The 15721-nt window shown below is 35.2% G+C and overlaps 1 protein-coding gene across 4 annotated transcripts in view; it reads right to left on the reverse strand.

The window, feature by feature from the left end:
- Positions 1 to 15721, reverse strand: part of Hapln1 (hyaluronan and proteoglycan link protein 1) — a 65059-nt gene that overhangs the window by 10835 nt on the left and 38503 nt on the right. For 3 of the 4 annotated variants that reach the window (XM_005315665.4, XM_040272806.2, XM_078044694.1), the window contains one exon: positions 483 to 854. In XM_005315665.4, coding sequence (XP_005315722.1) covers positions 483 to 854 — 372 coding nt within the window. The remainder of the gene's footprint in view (positions 1 to 482; positions 855 to 15721) is intronic. The other variant, XM_040272807.2, reaches the window with a different exon arrangement.

Genomic DNA, 15721 nt, shown 5'->3' on the forward strand with positions numbered 1-15721 from the left:
AATAAATTAGAGGTTACTCTTATGTTAAATTAAGTTTTTTTCAGTCACTGTACAGAATATAAGTACATGTATTTTAGTGTGGATGTCCTTTATAAAAATTGCCATTATTTTGAAACTGAGATAATTTTAGAAGCATAATAAAAAAGAATCCAATTCGAGTTTCTCAATAACCATATAATGGGATTTAAATTTTGAATAGCATAAGGCAATTTCCAAAAATTATTAATTCAGTTCCACTGTGTTTCTCCTAGATGCAAATAGCTTCAATTTTGTGCATAAGCACTGTGTGTGCATTTCAAATATGAAGGCTGAAATTGTAGGCAGATTGCAAAATACAGAAGAATAGAAAAAATATGCTGGGCACGGAGTTTTGGTTTCTCACACTATTACTATGGTAACCACTACACATTGCTCCTAATGAAAACACGGTAGTGATGAATTACTATTTATTTCTAAGTTCAACATGCTTTGTAGACACCTACCTTGTAAATCTAGGGCTACCACAGCAGTATCGTCTTCTAACCCTTCAATCACCTCGCACTTGTATCTCCCGTAATCCTCCAGGGTGAGATGGGTGATCACCAGAGAAGCATCATTGTCACTGTCACCTTTCAGAAACACTCTACCCTGGTAGCCTCCATAGGTTTTCTTGTGGTATCCCATAGAAACAAAAACATCCACTTCCTTGAGGTAATCTGAAGTTAGCTTGGTCCACTTAATTCGGATTTTGTGGATTCCTGAGCCAAATGCTGTAGGGTCTCGATAAAATTTACATGGCAGTGTAACGTTGCCACCTCTGTGTGAGAACACCTTGGCTTGTTCTGCTTCCACGAGTAGACGGGGGCCATTTTCTGCTATGGTTAAAAAACAAAAAGAAAAGAAGGAAAAAAGAAAGAAAGAAAGTAACCATTAAATGTTTTTTCTCACTTGTTTTGTATAATGAAATGTGCTACATTATAGGATATCTGACAAAAATAGCTTTGATGATTATCTCTATATATAATCTTTTAATTTTTATTAGTGCATTATATTTATGCATGAAAGTACAGTTCATTCTGACTTATAAATGCATATAACAAAATTTACTCCATTTCAGTCCCTATTACTTCCCATTTCCATCCTCTTCTCTCTCTCCTTGGTCCTCTTCTTCTACTCTTCTGTTTTTCTTTTATTTATTGTTTTTTAAAATTGGTACAAATATTTATACATAAAAGTGGACTTCATTTTTATATATTTATACATGCACATAACATAATTAAGTCAATTTCATTCTGCAGTTCCTCCCCTTTCCCATTTCTCCTTTCTCCCCTTTCATCTCCTCTATTCCACCTTTCTTCCTTCCATTTTCACAAGATGCTCCACCCTCTTTTGTTTTTCTCCAGGTTACACTACACATAGGAAGCAAAATATTTGACCCCTGAATTTTTGAGTCTGGTTTATTTCACTCAGCATAATGTTCTCCAGTGCTACCCATTTACCAGCAAATGAATGTAATCTTTTTTGAACCAGATCAAAATGTTGCCTGTAAAATTTAGAAGGTATCTATAAGGTAGTCATGTCTTTTAAATCACTAAAAAAGAGGAAGATGTACAGTATAATTTTTTTTAAATATCGGATTTAAGACTCCATAGTCATCCAAAGTTTGAGGATTTATTTCATTATAAATTCTATTTATATTTCTGGTTCCATTTTCCTTTATTTAAATTTTGGAAATATAGAAACAAGTTCAAGAGAAGTGTCAGAGTTCCAAGATAATTTCATTAATATAAACCCCAAAATTCCAAGGTCAGGTAATCTCACCTGAACATTCTACTACAGTTAAGTCCATATTATATTTATAGAAAAAACTAAAAGCATTCTGATTTACTTTTATTGTTTGGCTCTGGCCAAAGAATTCAAAATATCCTCACACTTATGGCTTCTCTTTAAACATGCATCTGTGATATGCTATTCTGAAGCATTTCAGACAATATGTTTATATTTCATTTCTACCCAAAATAGACTCACAAAGGTACTTTTAATGAATGCTGTTATCAAACTACTGATTTTGAAATATATTCTTCAAAATTTGAGTGTTAAAAGTGTACCCAAAGTTATACTTGTTTTTCTGATTAACCAAAAAAAAAATTATTTGCTGCTTTACTCTCTTTAAATGTCATTGTATTCCTTCTTTTTCCTTTCTACTATGCCTTGTTTAATAGTTTTCTAATCACTTCTTCCTTTTCTTTCCTTGCCCTTTGTCTTCCTTCTCCCTCCTCCAAGGTCTCTCTCTACCATTTTCCAAAGAGCACCACAATATTCCAAGTCCGCCAAGTCAGTAGGGGCCGCTATTTGTTTTTTCTTTGTTGTATGTTATTGTTATTATTTTTTAAAGAGAGCCAGCTGTTATTCTCAGATCTTGGCTTTCACTGGGGTTTCCCCTCGTTAGCACAATGTTCTTTTCACCTTGACAAGGTCTCTTGAGGATGTGCAAGATTTAAAAATGATAAAGCAATGCAACCACTCCTGAACAAACCTTTTGTCCATAGCTTTCAGAACGGCAATGCAGCTTTAAAGCCCTTGCAACATGAGATATTGAATATTGATAGGTATTGAATAATCTTTCCCCATGAGTCATTTAAGATGTACAAATCACAAGGAAGAGTAACCATTCACCTTGAGACAGATTTTAACACCTCAGTTATTTAGTGGCATAGTGTACATAGGATACTGAATTTAAGATAAAATGTCTGCAAAACAGATGTTGCTTTGCTATTTTTATCATATGGCACTCAGGATTTAAAATGAGAATATCATTTAATTTTCAAGTGTTTCCCAATTGTCAAAAACTAGAAAGTTTTATAAGCCATCAATGCTCTTACTTTCAATAAATAATGAAACAAGAAAATAATGACTTTATTTAGTATTTAGTCAAAATAAATCATAAATCCAGATGATTAGGCATGTCCTTTGTATTCAATTCTATAACTCCTTATTTAGGGCAAGAGAACCTTAAAAGATAAAGATAAATCTCTTTTCACTCTATCTTTCCTGGAATTCCCCGCCACACACAATCTCCCCAATGACTGCATACCATTTCTATCTAAACATCTCTAGTCTTCTATCTGGGAAGAGAAAAAGGTGCTATTGACTTGGTTTGCTCAGTAATGCCTGAGGGCTATAGGTTTCCTACCCAGTGTCTTGGGGAACACTGGAAAACTAGGCCTTCCCATGCTAGGATGTGAGGAACAAGGGCTTTCATGTAATATAGACCTTAGGTAAGGTTAACCTCAATTCCTCGATTTGCTACCTCTTTAGTCTTTGGCAAGTCATGCAAGTTTCAGCTCTAATTTCCTCATAAGTGAGTTATATTTGGTAAGACCTACCATATGTAGTGGGCCTAATTCTCATAAAGCACTTAGAACAATGGCTCACAAAAAGCAAGTGTGTACTAACTGCTAACTGTTGCTATTTCACAGCTTTTAGTTACTATGTCTCTGATATGATACTGCTCATCACTAAGCATAATTTTGCATATATTAGCCTTCCATAGTTTCACTTAAGTATAAACTTTTAAACCATATGGAGTGAAAATAAATACATAAAATGCCACCTGTGTTATAAAGGAGACTTGGAAATTTGTGTGGGTTAGTGTAATCATAAGCTATTCCACAATGAATACAAAGTCTGAATGTTTCACAAATTAAAGAGCTAGAGTAAAGCTCAAAACTCCTGTACAAAGGGGCTGAGACTTTTAATGCTTTTCCCTCTGTGGTTAACTTGTGAATTTTTTGATAGGGTTTTAGGAGTATTTACCCCAGATGATTTTCTTCTACTCTAGCACTGTGAGTGAAGGATTACTTAACGTGGTATACTAGTGAGTATTGATCAGACACCAAAATCTCCTGACTTGACACAAAATCATTTTTCTAGCAAGGTTACCAGAATGTATACAATCCTAGCATTCTTATTTCTTTAGGGAAGGAGTTGAGGTAATACATGCCAGAAGTTCCTAGCTGAAATTCAAAGAATCCTAAGAATGGTGTGTAACACATTTGGTGAGATTTAGAGCCCTTGAGGTTCATTAACCTAAATCCCCTACATGACCTTGAGAGTAATGTTGTTCATGTGCTTGTTTTCAGAAGATCAGGCTACCATTACACAGCATGGAGCCTGGCTGGAGGTGGCTTGTTTTGGAACAGGCTGTGGAAAATGAGCACTGGCCGCTGAGTCAGGGACTCTCTGGGTTCTACTGAGGGTCCTACCACAGCTCAGCTTTGACAAGTCCACCTCCTGAAAACTTCAGGCTTACTAGTGTTATCAGGTTCCGTGTCACAGGTTGTGATCAGAGGGATCAGCCAGGAAACAAACTGAGTTGGGAATGAGAGAGGGAAACTACAAAGTCAGCAAAATAAGGGTCCAAGAATGTTGATAACCAACTGCACAGTGTTGCCTAGGGAGGGTCTTGGATCTGATCCTTGGGTTTAAAAATCTGGATCAGTTTGAAATTCATGCTTAAATCAAAACTGTTTGGTCTACAGGGCAGTTGGCAGCAATTAAAATGTAAAATATAAAAATAAACCTTGATTGGTAGCATGAGTATTTCTTTTTTCTTTCTTTCTTTCTTTTTTTTTTTTTTTAAGGAAAGAATAAATAAACTGTGTTCATTTTCCTTTGTCTTTCAGTGCTAAAACACACTTAAGCATAGGGCTGAAGACCCTGGTGATTGTGCCTTTGAGCAAGGCTGCTTATTCAATATATAAGGCTAATTGGGGAAATTAAAGATGTCCAGTGGGTATTGAATTTTTAAATATAACTTTTAAGTAAAAAATTCCTTGCTTTTATTAGTGAGGGTCAATGACAGGGACTTGAAAGATTTGATGCCCTTCAAAGCCCAGAGTTGTCTCCAGGGAAAACAGCAGGGCATGGTGAGAACACTGATGTGGACTCACTGAACTGGGGCCTCTTTATTTATTTTACAAATTCTGCTGTGAAATCCGGAGGATATCATTTAGTTTTACCAAATAATGAAAGCAATGGTATGGCCAAACTTAACTGATCTTTGTACTTGCTCTGTATTTTAAATTAAGCCTTTTAAAAGTATTTGCAGAAAACAATTTTAACAAAATGCTATGAAACCATTACCTGTAGTTCTCAGTTCTATTAAAAGTGGAATTGTTTTTGTCAGTTGCTACACAAAGGAATTCAGGTGACAGAAAAGGAGGAGGTAGTGTGGATCAAAGTTTGCCTTTTTGTAATGAATTATGGATTGTGCAAGATAATGAGTCTTGATGTTGGTTACTTTGACCACTGGGGTATAAATAAAGTAGACTCCAGATTAGATTTCTTAGGCTAGTTAAAAAAGAAAATACCTGGGAACTTATTCAAACAGGCTAAATAAAATGCTAAATACAGGCATTAAAATATATCTCGCCCTCCAAAAAAAAGACCACATCACTTAACTTTTTTAAAAAATATTTTTTTTGTGTGTGTATGTATGTGTACACACATCTGTAAATATACACCACTTTAACCATAGTTGGTATGCAATTTGGTGCCATTAATTACTTTAACCATGTGGTATGATCATCACCACTGTCTTTTTCTCAAACTTTTTCTTACTCCCAGTCTAAGCTAATTTCTCTCTTAACATTACAAACTCATATCCATTAACTAAATTGTAAGCTCTGTGATGAGTCATTTGAAAAAACTTGCACAAGGTTTTAAAAAATACTTCCTTATTTTTGTGACATTTGTTATTGTTTCGTTAAGTTTGGATGTGTAAGACTAACACTTTGGAAGCTGTTACTTTCCTTAGAGTAGCCAAAGCTGGCTAGGGGATGAGTAAGCAGGATCAACTGGAATCCTTATCACTAGGCTTACCTGAATCTATTGAAAGCCATCTCTCTATCCAGTTTACATTGTTTTTACAGCATGACAACAGTGCCTGGCATGCAGTCTGTGAATAAAGTGTACTAGTGCTGCATAGAGTGTGTACTGAGTTATGGTGGCTGACATGGATTCCTGAGCTTGCTTTCGACCACATTTTAGCTCTAAAATGAATACAGTTCATAAAAATAGTTAAGCCTTTTAATATTTAAGTAGATTACATAATTTAGACATTTTATATCTCATTGCAATTTACATATTATATTTACATAGAATACATAATTTAGGAAAAAAATAAAAGAGTGCCTTACTCCTTTAACTCTTCATAATTATTTTTGTTTTCGTCAGACAGGAATGAATTGAATTGTTCCTGAGACGGCTCATCTGGAGTCAGAAGTGCTCATCTGTACTGGCTTACATTGGAAACCTTTACATGTGCCCTGTCCCTTCTCCCTTTGCTGTCCTTTCAGAGCACTGGTTACTTTTCACATGTGAGAGACAAAGCATTAGCTTCCTTCCCAGCTAATTCTTGAATGCAAAGAATTTTGAGCCTCTTCTCTAGAAGAGGGCAGTAGAGAAATGATCTGACCTCATTCTTGTCCTATGCCCTCATCTACTTGATAAGAGATTGAAATCTTGAATTTATCCCTGTCCCACCTTTGCTTTCATCTGGAATTCAAATTTTGGCTTGCAGACACACAAGTACATGTCTGCTTCTTACCCTTTTGTAAATCCAAAAGATTATATGTGGTTCCCCCATAAATTATACGTGAAAGGATTTACCAGTAACTATCAGTGTTGGTAACCTATGGGAAGGTGAAGTGGAAGTCTGGATAGAGGAATGTATGGGAGATTTTTTACTGTGCATACTTTCATGTTTTGATAATTTTGTACCGCGTGAGTGTATTATGTATGCACAGACTAAATAAAATGGTGTGAAAATGAATTTTAAAAATTGAAGAAATTTGAATCAATAAACAAAAAGCCCTTTTTAGATTATCTCCAGGGAGAGGCACAGGCAGCTGGAAGCCATGACTGTAGTATATTGTTGTAATTAAAGGATTGTATTTTTGCAGAAGGCTTATTGTTCAGTTAATCAAAATGGTATCTTTAAACATGCCTTTAAAGCACCAAAGTTTTATCTCACTTTCCCTATTCCTTTAAATGATGTTGCACAGGATATAGACTATGGTGAAGCTTTGAGTCATAAAGAAAAAACCCAATGCTGAAACAGAATAAATTAAGATTGCTCTAAGATGGAAAGTTATTGCTGCTGTTTTTCACCATCTGTGACACTACTGTTTGATCTCACAGGCTCCGGGCTCCGTGATGAGACTCCTTCCAGCCATTTTACCCCTCTTTCTTGAGAAACACCTCTGTATACCCCCTCTAATCTCTCTTACCACTGTCACCTCGTTGTACCCTACTCTCTCTTGCCAATCTTCAGTTAAAACAAATTGCCTGGAATTGTATTTTTACAATCTCCTCAAATGGCATGTATTCTTCCTGTTGAGACCTTCGATATCTGATGTGATGTGCTACAGAGCATTCTCTTAGGTATGGCTTAAATTCATCTTCCTCCGTTGCCTTCTGGCTAAATTGATTCTGCCATGGGAAACTGCCCACCACCAAAATATAGAATTGTTTTGTGTGATGCTGATCATAAACATTTATTATGTTAATGTCATAGCCAATGATACAAAGTAAAGACACATACCTTCACTATTTGGAGCCCCAAGGTTTATTTATGGCAATATTTAAAGAAAAAATTTTGAGGGACAGTGGAATCTTTTTTTTCCTTCAAAGGGCATCTTAGGCAAAGCTTTGCCATATAAAGCAGATAAAGGTGAGCCTCTTTACTCGAAATGGGAATCAGGAGGCCCCAGTGAGCTCTAAGGGTTCAATTGAGCACAGTATAAAAATTGTAGTTCTGACACAACCGCCTAAAATTCTGTTAATATCTTGAAAAATGTCCTGTCTCTTCTTAATTCCCTTTACTACATCTTTTTATACCAGGAAGAAGTAAAGTGTTCAGGAGCAGTTTAGCTATGTTTTGCTGCCAGAGTTTTTTGTGGGCTTTGAATTGTTTTTCCACTCCGTAACAGTTAGAGAGAATTAGTTAAACATATGGACTTAACCCTTTCTGTGCCTCAACTTCCTCATCAGAAAAATTTAATTAAGACATCTTCTTTCCAGGATTCTCCTGTGGGTCTAATGAGGTAATTCACACTAAGAACATATCAGAATATCTGGCCAGCAATGGGTACCCAACAATGTTCATCCTTACTAACAAATACCTACTGAATATCCAACGTGGGTCCAGTAAACAAAGCAGTTTCTATCTTTTACATTTTCTTCTCTACTGTGTCCTCCCGAGGACAGTTTCTAGAAAGTATTTGTTCCTAGAAATTCATATCATATCAGCTCTTGAAGACACTCCTACTGCAGTGGTTTTTAAAAGGACTGGCACAATGCATTTTAGAACAAACATATTAGAAGCCATTTTTTTTTTAAAAAAAATCTATTTCTCTTTCTCTTCTCTATGGTTATGTCTGTCTCTGTTTCTGTAATCCAATTCCTATCCCTGTCCCCCTCAATTTCCTGGGGGAAGGTGCTTCCAGACAATCTTTCTTTGGGTAGAATGTGTGTATTTACAGCCACCACCCTACCTTGCTGTTCTTCCTCCTATTAAAAATCACCATGGTAGTGTGTGGAACAAGTTTCTAGTAAGAACCGAGAGCAAACTTTCTTTTCATAGTGATTTGTTTCTTCTGAAATGTACTTACATAAATTTAATGGGAGCAAATGTAGGTCATTTTTACCCATTGATTCACTCAAAATGTACCCAAAGTGTGTGTATGTGGGGGGCAGTTTAGATGGAGACAATCTGTTTTCTGTGTGGGTTTGGAGCTCAAGAGCTAAAGTGCCCACACGTGAATATCAGCTTTACTTCCTAATCACCATGTGCCTGGGGCCAATCATCTTAACCTGTGGTGAGGGCTAGATGAGATGTCCCAGGCAACACACTTTCCATGGTGCATCACCCAGAGTAAGTGACTCTAAATGTCAGTATAATTGTATTACTATTTTTTCATGAGATGATTTTAGTATATTTGTCAACTTAGAATTGTGTTCTCTGGCTAATAATTTTTAGAATTTAAATGCATTCATGTTCTCAAAGATTCATAAGAATTAGTATTTAATTCTTATTACTTTAGATTGAAGGGAAAATACTAAATCAGGTTATCGTGGGAATATTAAGAGACACAAAAGAAAATAACATTTGAATATTTCACTAACATGTTGAATAACATCCTTCAGATAAATATACTTTCCTGGATTCTGAATAGAGTCTATCAAAAATTATAAAGAAACTAAAATCTAAGCATGAGTCATTCTTTTTCATTCAGCTGTAGTTATTCACATACTCACTAATTATTGAAAATTTGTGGTAAAGGGATGGAGCTCAACCCCATTTGCTTCCACTTACTCTTTGGTGAAGTGTGAGGTCAAATAGGAATTCAAAGAGGGCACAGCTGTTTATTGTACTGATAAGGCTTAATGTGAAAGACATCAAGGCAATACCAGCACTGAGTCAATCTTTGAGTCAAAAGAGAATAAAAAGGAAACTTTTGATTTTTTATTTAGTAAGCCATCATAAATCTACAAGCCATAAGGGGTCAGCTGTTAATTAAGTAGAGTGCTAACAAAACAAGAGACAACTCAAACACAAGCGCTCAGTCCAGGCAAGGGTTGGGGAAATGAAGGGGCCCTACGGGCACCAGAACAGTAGGGTGAAGAGGACTGCATCCATTGCTGAGCACATGCACCATCCCACAGGGCCAGCAGACACAATCCCCACTGATTCTGTGCCAAACAGAACAGAGGTAAAGGAATAGTGGGTCTTTGTATTTTCTTATAATTTATAAAATTGTAAGTTTTTATAGGTGATACAGCATCAGTGGAAAACTGTATCAGCTAGCCTATAAATGTCTCTTATGTGCTGATAATTTCAAAATGTTCTAGCATTGTACTTTTTCCTTAGTAAAAAAAAAAAGAAAGAAAAAAAGAAAAAAAAATAACCTTCTAGCTTTTGGTGGTTGGTTATTGGAGGTCAAATCTTTAAGTACATTCCTTCCTTGCAAAAACCTATACTTCTTCCAGTCTTCCTTTAATTTAGTTTATGCTTCCATTGTCCAGCCATTTGCTCAATCCAAAAATCTAGATGCTGTATTTAAGAAATGACTGGTTCCTTCTACATCCAATCTGTTAGTAAGTACCACATCATCACCTCCATTTTATAAAACAATTGCATCATTTCCATTGCTACCGTCCTGGTTCATGCCACCATGATTTCTCATGTGAACTACATCAATACTCATCTTTGTACACTGTAATCCACTATTTTCATGGTCTTTTATAATTTAAAATCATATTATGTCACTCCTTTCCTCAAACCTTCTCACTATTTACAAATGCATTTATCTGAACTTTGCACTCTGTACCACATATAAAATGAAACGGTCTGCTTCTGCCTACTCTTCCAATTTCATCTTAAACCACACCTCTCACTGCCAGGCTTCATTCCAGCTTTAAACACCATTCCAGAGAATTCATAGTTTTTACTCTTTCTACCTGAAATGCTCTGCCTTCGATTTTTGATGTGAGCATTTCTGGTTTAATATTCAGGACTCAACTGATCTTCCCTGCCTAGTGAATCCTTCCCTGACTCTTCCCTAGTGGAGTTCACCCCAGTGCTCTTGGGTGCTCTCTCTCAAAATCACTTTTTCCTTTAAACCGCTTTTGTATCTACTATTGATGTTTTTATTTATTTATTTATTTAGTTTTAATAATTGGGGCAAATAATCTGTTATAAAAGAGGAAGCTAGAGTTTAAAGAGCTTGGTTTTTGAGCACATTTTGATTTGACCATGTTGTGGGCACTCTGTTTAAAAAACTTCCTTTGCTGGGCAAGGTGGTGCACGCCTGCAAACCTGGCGGTGTGAGGGGCTGAGATAAGAGGATCAAGGCCAGCCTCAGAAATGATGAGGCGCTAAGCAACTCAGGGAGACTAAAAAACACTACAAAATAGGTTGGCAATGTGGCTCAGTGGTTGAGTGCCCCTGAGTTCAATCCCAGTACTTCTCCCCCCACAAAAACCCCAAAATCGAAAAACTGACTAGTATTCTGTTTGCATGGGCGTAATTTATAACACTGTTAAAAAGAGAGTAAAAAGTCATTGCTTATAATGCATTTAATATCGGGGAAGAAAACTTTAAAATTTATCTATGCTGAAAACAAGCAAAAACAAAAAGGAAAACAGATTTGTGAAAGCATTCATTATTTTTGTTAGCGACATTACTAGTCATAATCATAAAACCATCCTGACAAATATAGTCACATAACAAGAAAAAAGAGGTTTACATAATATATTATAATCTACAAGGACATATATATCCTCACACATCTTTCACTTGTTAATTCTCTGTCATTCAATAACTCAAAGGTGAATAGAGAAATATAGTTTCCACTGCTTTCCAGGAAAAAATAATCAAGGAGACAAAGCAAGCGCCATTACAAACAGAATCTCTAGAAGCAAAAATTGCCTCACTTCAAGGACATGTTTTCAACAGTGTGTTTAATTTAATCTTTCAATTGCTGTTCAGAAAAAGACTCTGTGTCTTTGCCTTCCTCTTCACCTAATCTGCATGCTGGACAGCAGTAGAATGCTTCCTGTCCTAAGATTTCCGTTTTTTACATAATGGATCATGGCCTTTCTGAATGTGTGTTCTTTTTATCTATAACATCTGTGTCCCTTTTGAGTGGACCATATTTGGGAAAGGTAGGGTGAATTCTTTTTAACTCTGTTCAACACACTTCACAACACAATACTCAAGGGCATAATGGCACACTACTCAGAGCTTATACATAAAGTGATTAGTCACTGACTAAACAAAGACAAGTAATGTACATGTTTAATTAAGCCAGGGGCCAAATGGCCACCATTGTACTGACTACATGACAACCATTCTGGAGGTCACATAAGTGTGTGCTATTGTATAGTGGCAATACAAAAATGTGCAATGTAATTTCAATGTAATTTTGTAGAACTATTAGATTTCTTATGTTTCAGAGTTGTCATTCTGAAATAAAAATGTTCCTATAACAAAGATTTCATTTTTCCTTAGATACTATTATTTTGATAATTTCTTGATTAAATATTTTACTTTCCAAGGATTTTGATAGATTCTTGTATGTTGCATGACTCTAATAAGATGGTAATTTCCTAATTTACTTATAAAATAAAAAGCTGAACCAATATAGAAATCATTTTTTTTCTGATGTCAGGTAAAATAAAAAATAGCATATTGAAACTATTTTAACATAAAGTCACAAAGCTATTGGTGGGTGCTTTAGCTAAGCAAACATTAGATCTGTAGAGCTGCAACCAAAGGGAAAGGCTTCACTGTTGAGTGTTTTGTTGTTTTGATTTTTTTTCTGTTTTTTTTTTTTTTTTTTGAGGTGTTTCCAAATGGTAATTGGATTCTTGCATAGTTTGACAATTTCCTCATCCATGATAGAATAGAGAAAGCAATAGCTATGGAGCATGAGTTTGATGCTACTTGAAAAGACAATTAAATGTAGGTTTTTATGCCTGGAAATATAAAATTGTATAGTTTGCAGAATAACCTAGAATTCAACATTCTATATTAAAAATATTGTGAGATATTCTAAATATGAAAAATTTCATGAGCATAGGTACAGGGTTCTAAACAGTAAGATCTTTTTGTTTGTAAGTACTCTTTTCTCTTTATTTCCACCTTTATTTAACCCTTACTTTATTATTTCTCCTCACATCTGTTGTCCAGACAGTGTTGTCAGTAAGCCTTGATAAAGAGGTTTGTCCTTCTACAAAGCACAGCCCAGTGTTTTTGCACAAAAGAAGCCAATGTTGAACAGATGCCTCTGTAAGTAGATCTTTCCAAAAGTATTCACAAATGCAAAGGCAACTAGATATGGGCTAGCAAATATACATGGACAGTAGCACAGTTGGTATGAAAACTCATATTTGTTATAGTCAGTAGGTCTGTATTCACAGCAATGTTGGACCATTGTCTGTATTTCATAGCCAATAGTTCTATAATCATAGTAATGTCTTTCTCTCTCACTAGACTATAAGCTTGATGAAGCCAGAGACCATGAATTTGGCCTATCATTAAATTCTAAAATCTGTTCATAGTAGATGCTTACTCTATTTTTTTTAAATAAATGAGTTGTTATGAGTACATAGATATGTGCATTTTACATGGGCATTTTTCTATATGCATGTGTATATTTATGGAAACATTTTTCTTTTTTTTCTTTTGGGCTCATTTACTATATTAATATAGTGATGTTCTTAGTTTGATCAAATGGCAAGCCTGTGCTTAATGTTAGGTTCTTATCATTTCTCACCTAATGTAAACTTTTAAAATTTTCAGAATTAGTCATCTAATATGGATGATGTTGCTAATTTTTATAATCCCATAATGAAATTCTGTGATATTTGATGGTTGCTAGTTTTTAGATAAAATTGTTAACAGTGTACATATTTATCTAAATGTGATTTAGAAAATATTTGTGTCCATATTTTTCTTGATATTTGTGGATTTTGCCTTTATGGCCGAAAATAACATATGATACTTTAAAAAGGCAAAAGTGAATTCATTTAAAATTAAGTAACTGACTCAGAGATTTCAAGTGAGTTTTAGGAGGCAGAGAGAAAATTAAACGTATAATACTTTTCCAGTTTTCCCATTAAACTTTGGCAGAAGGTAGTTCATGAACATACATTATTAAACTCATTTCATATTGTTGAGGCATTCTGCACCACCAGATTCCATTTCTGCAGATATTACATAAGGAACAAGATAGCATTGCAGTAACCAAATATAAATCCAATACTCTTCAAACCTACATACACACACTAGGAAGGCATTCTGCCTTGGTGGACTGTCATGGACTGCAGAGGACTACCATCAGTGTGGGAGTTACATATACGATCAAACAAAATTGGTACTCAAACTCATAATCCTTTTGCTCATTAACTGCTCTCATTTCACAAATTGGAAGGGTTACCCTCAGATTTTGAACAATTGAACTAGAACTTGATTATGATAAAATAATGGGATATATTCAACAAAAATATGGATCATATAGTATGTAGCAGGTACTGGTTTCAGGGACTGGATATTTCAGTAGGATCCCTGCCCTAGTGGAACTACCACATATCTTTGACAGATATCACTTAGATAAAAATAAGTATTTAGCCAATGCTACAGAGAAAAAGGGAAAACAGAATGAAAGAGACTGGGGAATCCAAGAGGAAACATTGTACTCGTCAGGGCAGCTTCATTAAAAAAGTGAGAAATCAGCCCAAATTTGAAGAAACTGAGGGAATTACCTAAGGGATACTGCACTTCCTCTGCCATGTAACCTACGACAAGCAGTGTCAAATTCCTGGGTCTTGATTTCCTCATTTATTCAATGGGAGACTGACATAGATGTTCTGAAGTCCTGTAAAATTCTTAAATCCTATGAACTACATTTAGTTTCTGACAACAATAGAGAATAATTGCAATTATCTAGTTGATATTCATTAAGCCTACAGGATGTATCAGGTGCTGCTAAGGTATGTCAACACATTTAAGAAATCCTTATTATGACAGCTGTGATTTGGGAGTGTCTCATAACATTCGCTCATTCATATGTTCAGTCAATGAGCATATATTAAGCACCTACTGCATGCCAAGCACTGCTATACAGCCAGAGTGTGACAAAGATGACCAGCAGAATGGTGAAGGTGGGAGGCCTGTTAGCAAAGAGTAACAGGTGTGAAGCGAAGCGGGCAGGGGTGGGTCTGGGACACACAGAGGAAGTATGTCCACTTCTACCTGCTTCTTGATAAACATGAGTTTTTTCTACCCATACAGGTGAACTTCTGACAATACTTTAAAAAAAATTGTTTTGAGAAAAGTGATAATAATATATGGAAACAGTTTTTAGTTCTGAGATTTCCTTCTATAAAAATCTAGTTTCTCTGTGTTCACATATTAATTACATTAAGGAAAAATATTACACACATTTGGAAAGCTTCAGTTTCTACAAGGAAAGTGATTGCATCAAGTTGGGGAAATTTAAATTGTGAAATTAGAGAAAGAAGGCAACTCATGTAGTGTTTATCAGAACCAAAGTGATGATATGGTTCTGCCAACAAATGTATTTTGAAAGACATAAAAATGTTTTTCATGAATATTCATAATCCTTTTTCTATTTTGGAAGTCTGTTTTCCATGACAATGTGAAAGAAATAAACATAATGATAATAGCTATCCTCTGCTGGGAGCTTTCTCTGTGCTAGACCTGTGCCAAGCAATTTTGCATATATTATCTCATTTAATTCTCACAAAACTGTATTGAATAAACAATGATTAGGTCATTGTATTGGTGAGGTAACTTAGACTTTAGAGGTTAAGTAAATTTTCTGGAGTTTAAGCTAGAAAGTAGCAGTAGACATAGACTCTTGAACTTATCATCAAAGACCTGTGCTTGAATACTAGATGTGGGAAACATGGACATTATGACCTTGGTAAGGTCAAGCAGATGTATGTGCTCAGTATAATTATAATTATTTAGCCTGTGGCAAAGGTCATAAAATATCTTTGCTGTCTGTAAATATTTTCTTAAAAGTTGTATTTTAGAAAATATATTCATCATCTCTGAAATTCTACTAGCAATCAAAATTCTATCCAAAGAATTGTTGGACCTGATCCAAACACTTAAAATACTGTTCTTCTGATATTGTACTTTATGTAA

The sequence above is a fragment of the Ictidomys tridecemlineatus genome, chromosome 1 (assembly GCF_052094955.1).
Source record: "Ictidomys tridecemlineatus isolate mIctTri1 chromosome 1, mIctTri1.hap1, whole genome shotgun sequence".
Classification (NCBI taxonomy): domain Eukaryota; kingdom Metazoa; phylum Chordata; class Mammalia; order Rodentia; family Sciuridae; genus Ictidomys; species Ictidomys tridecemlineatus.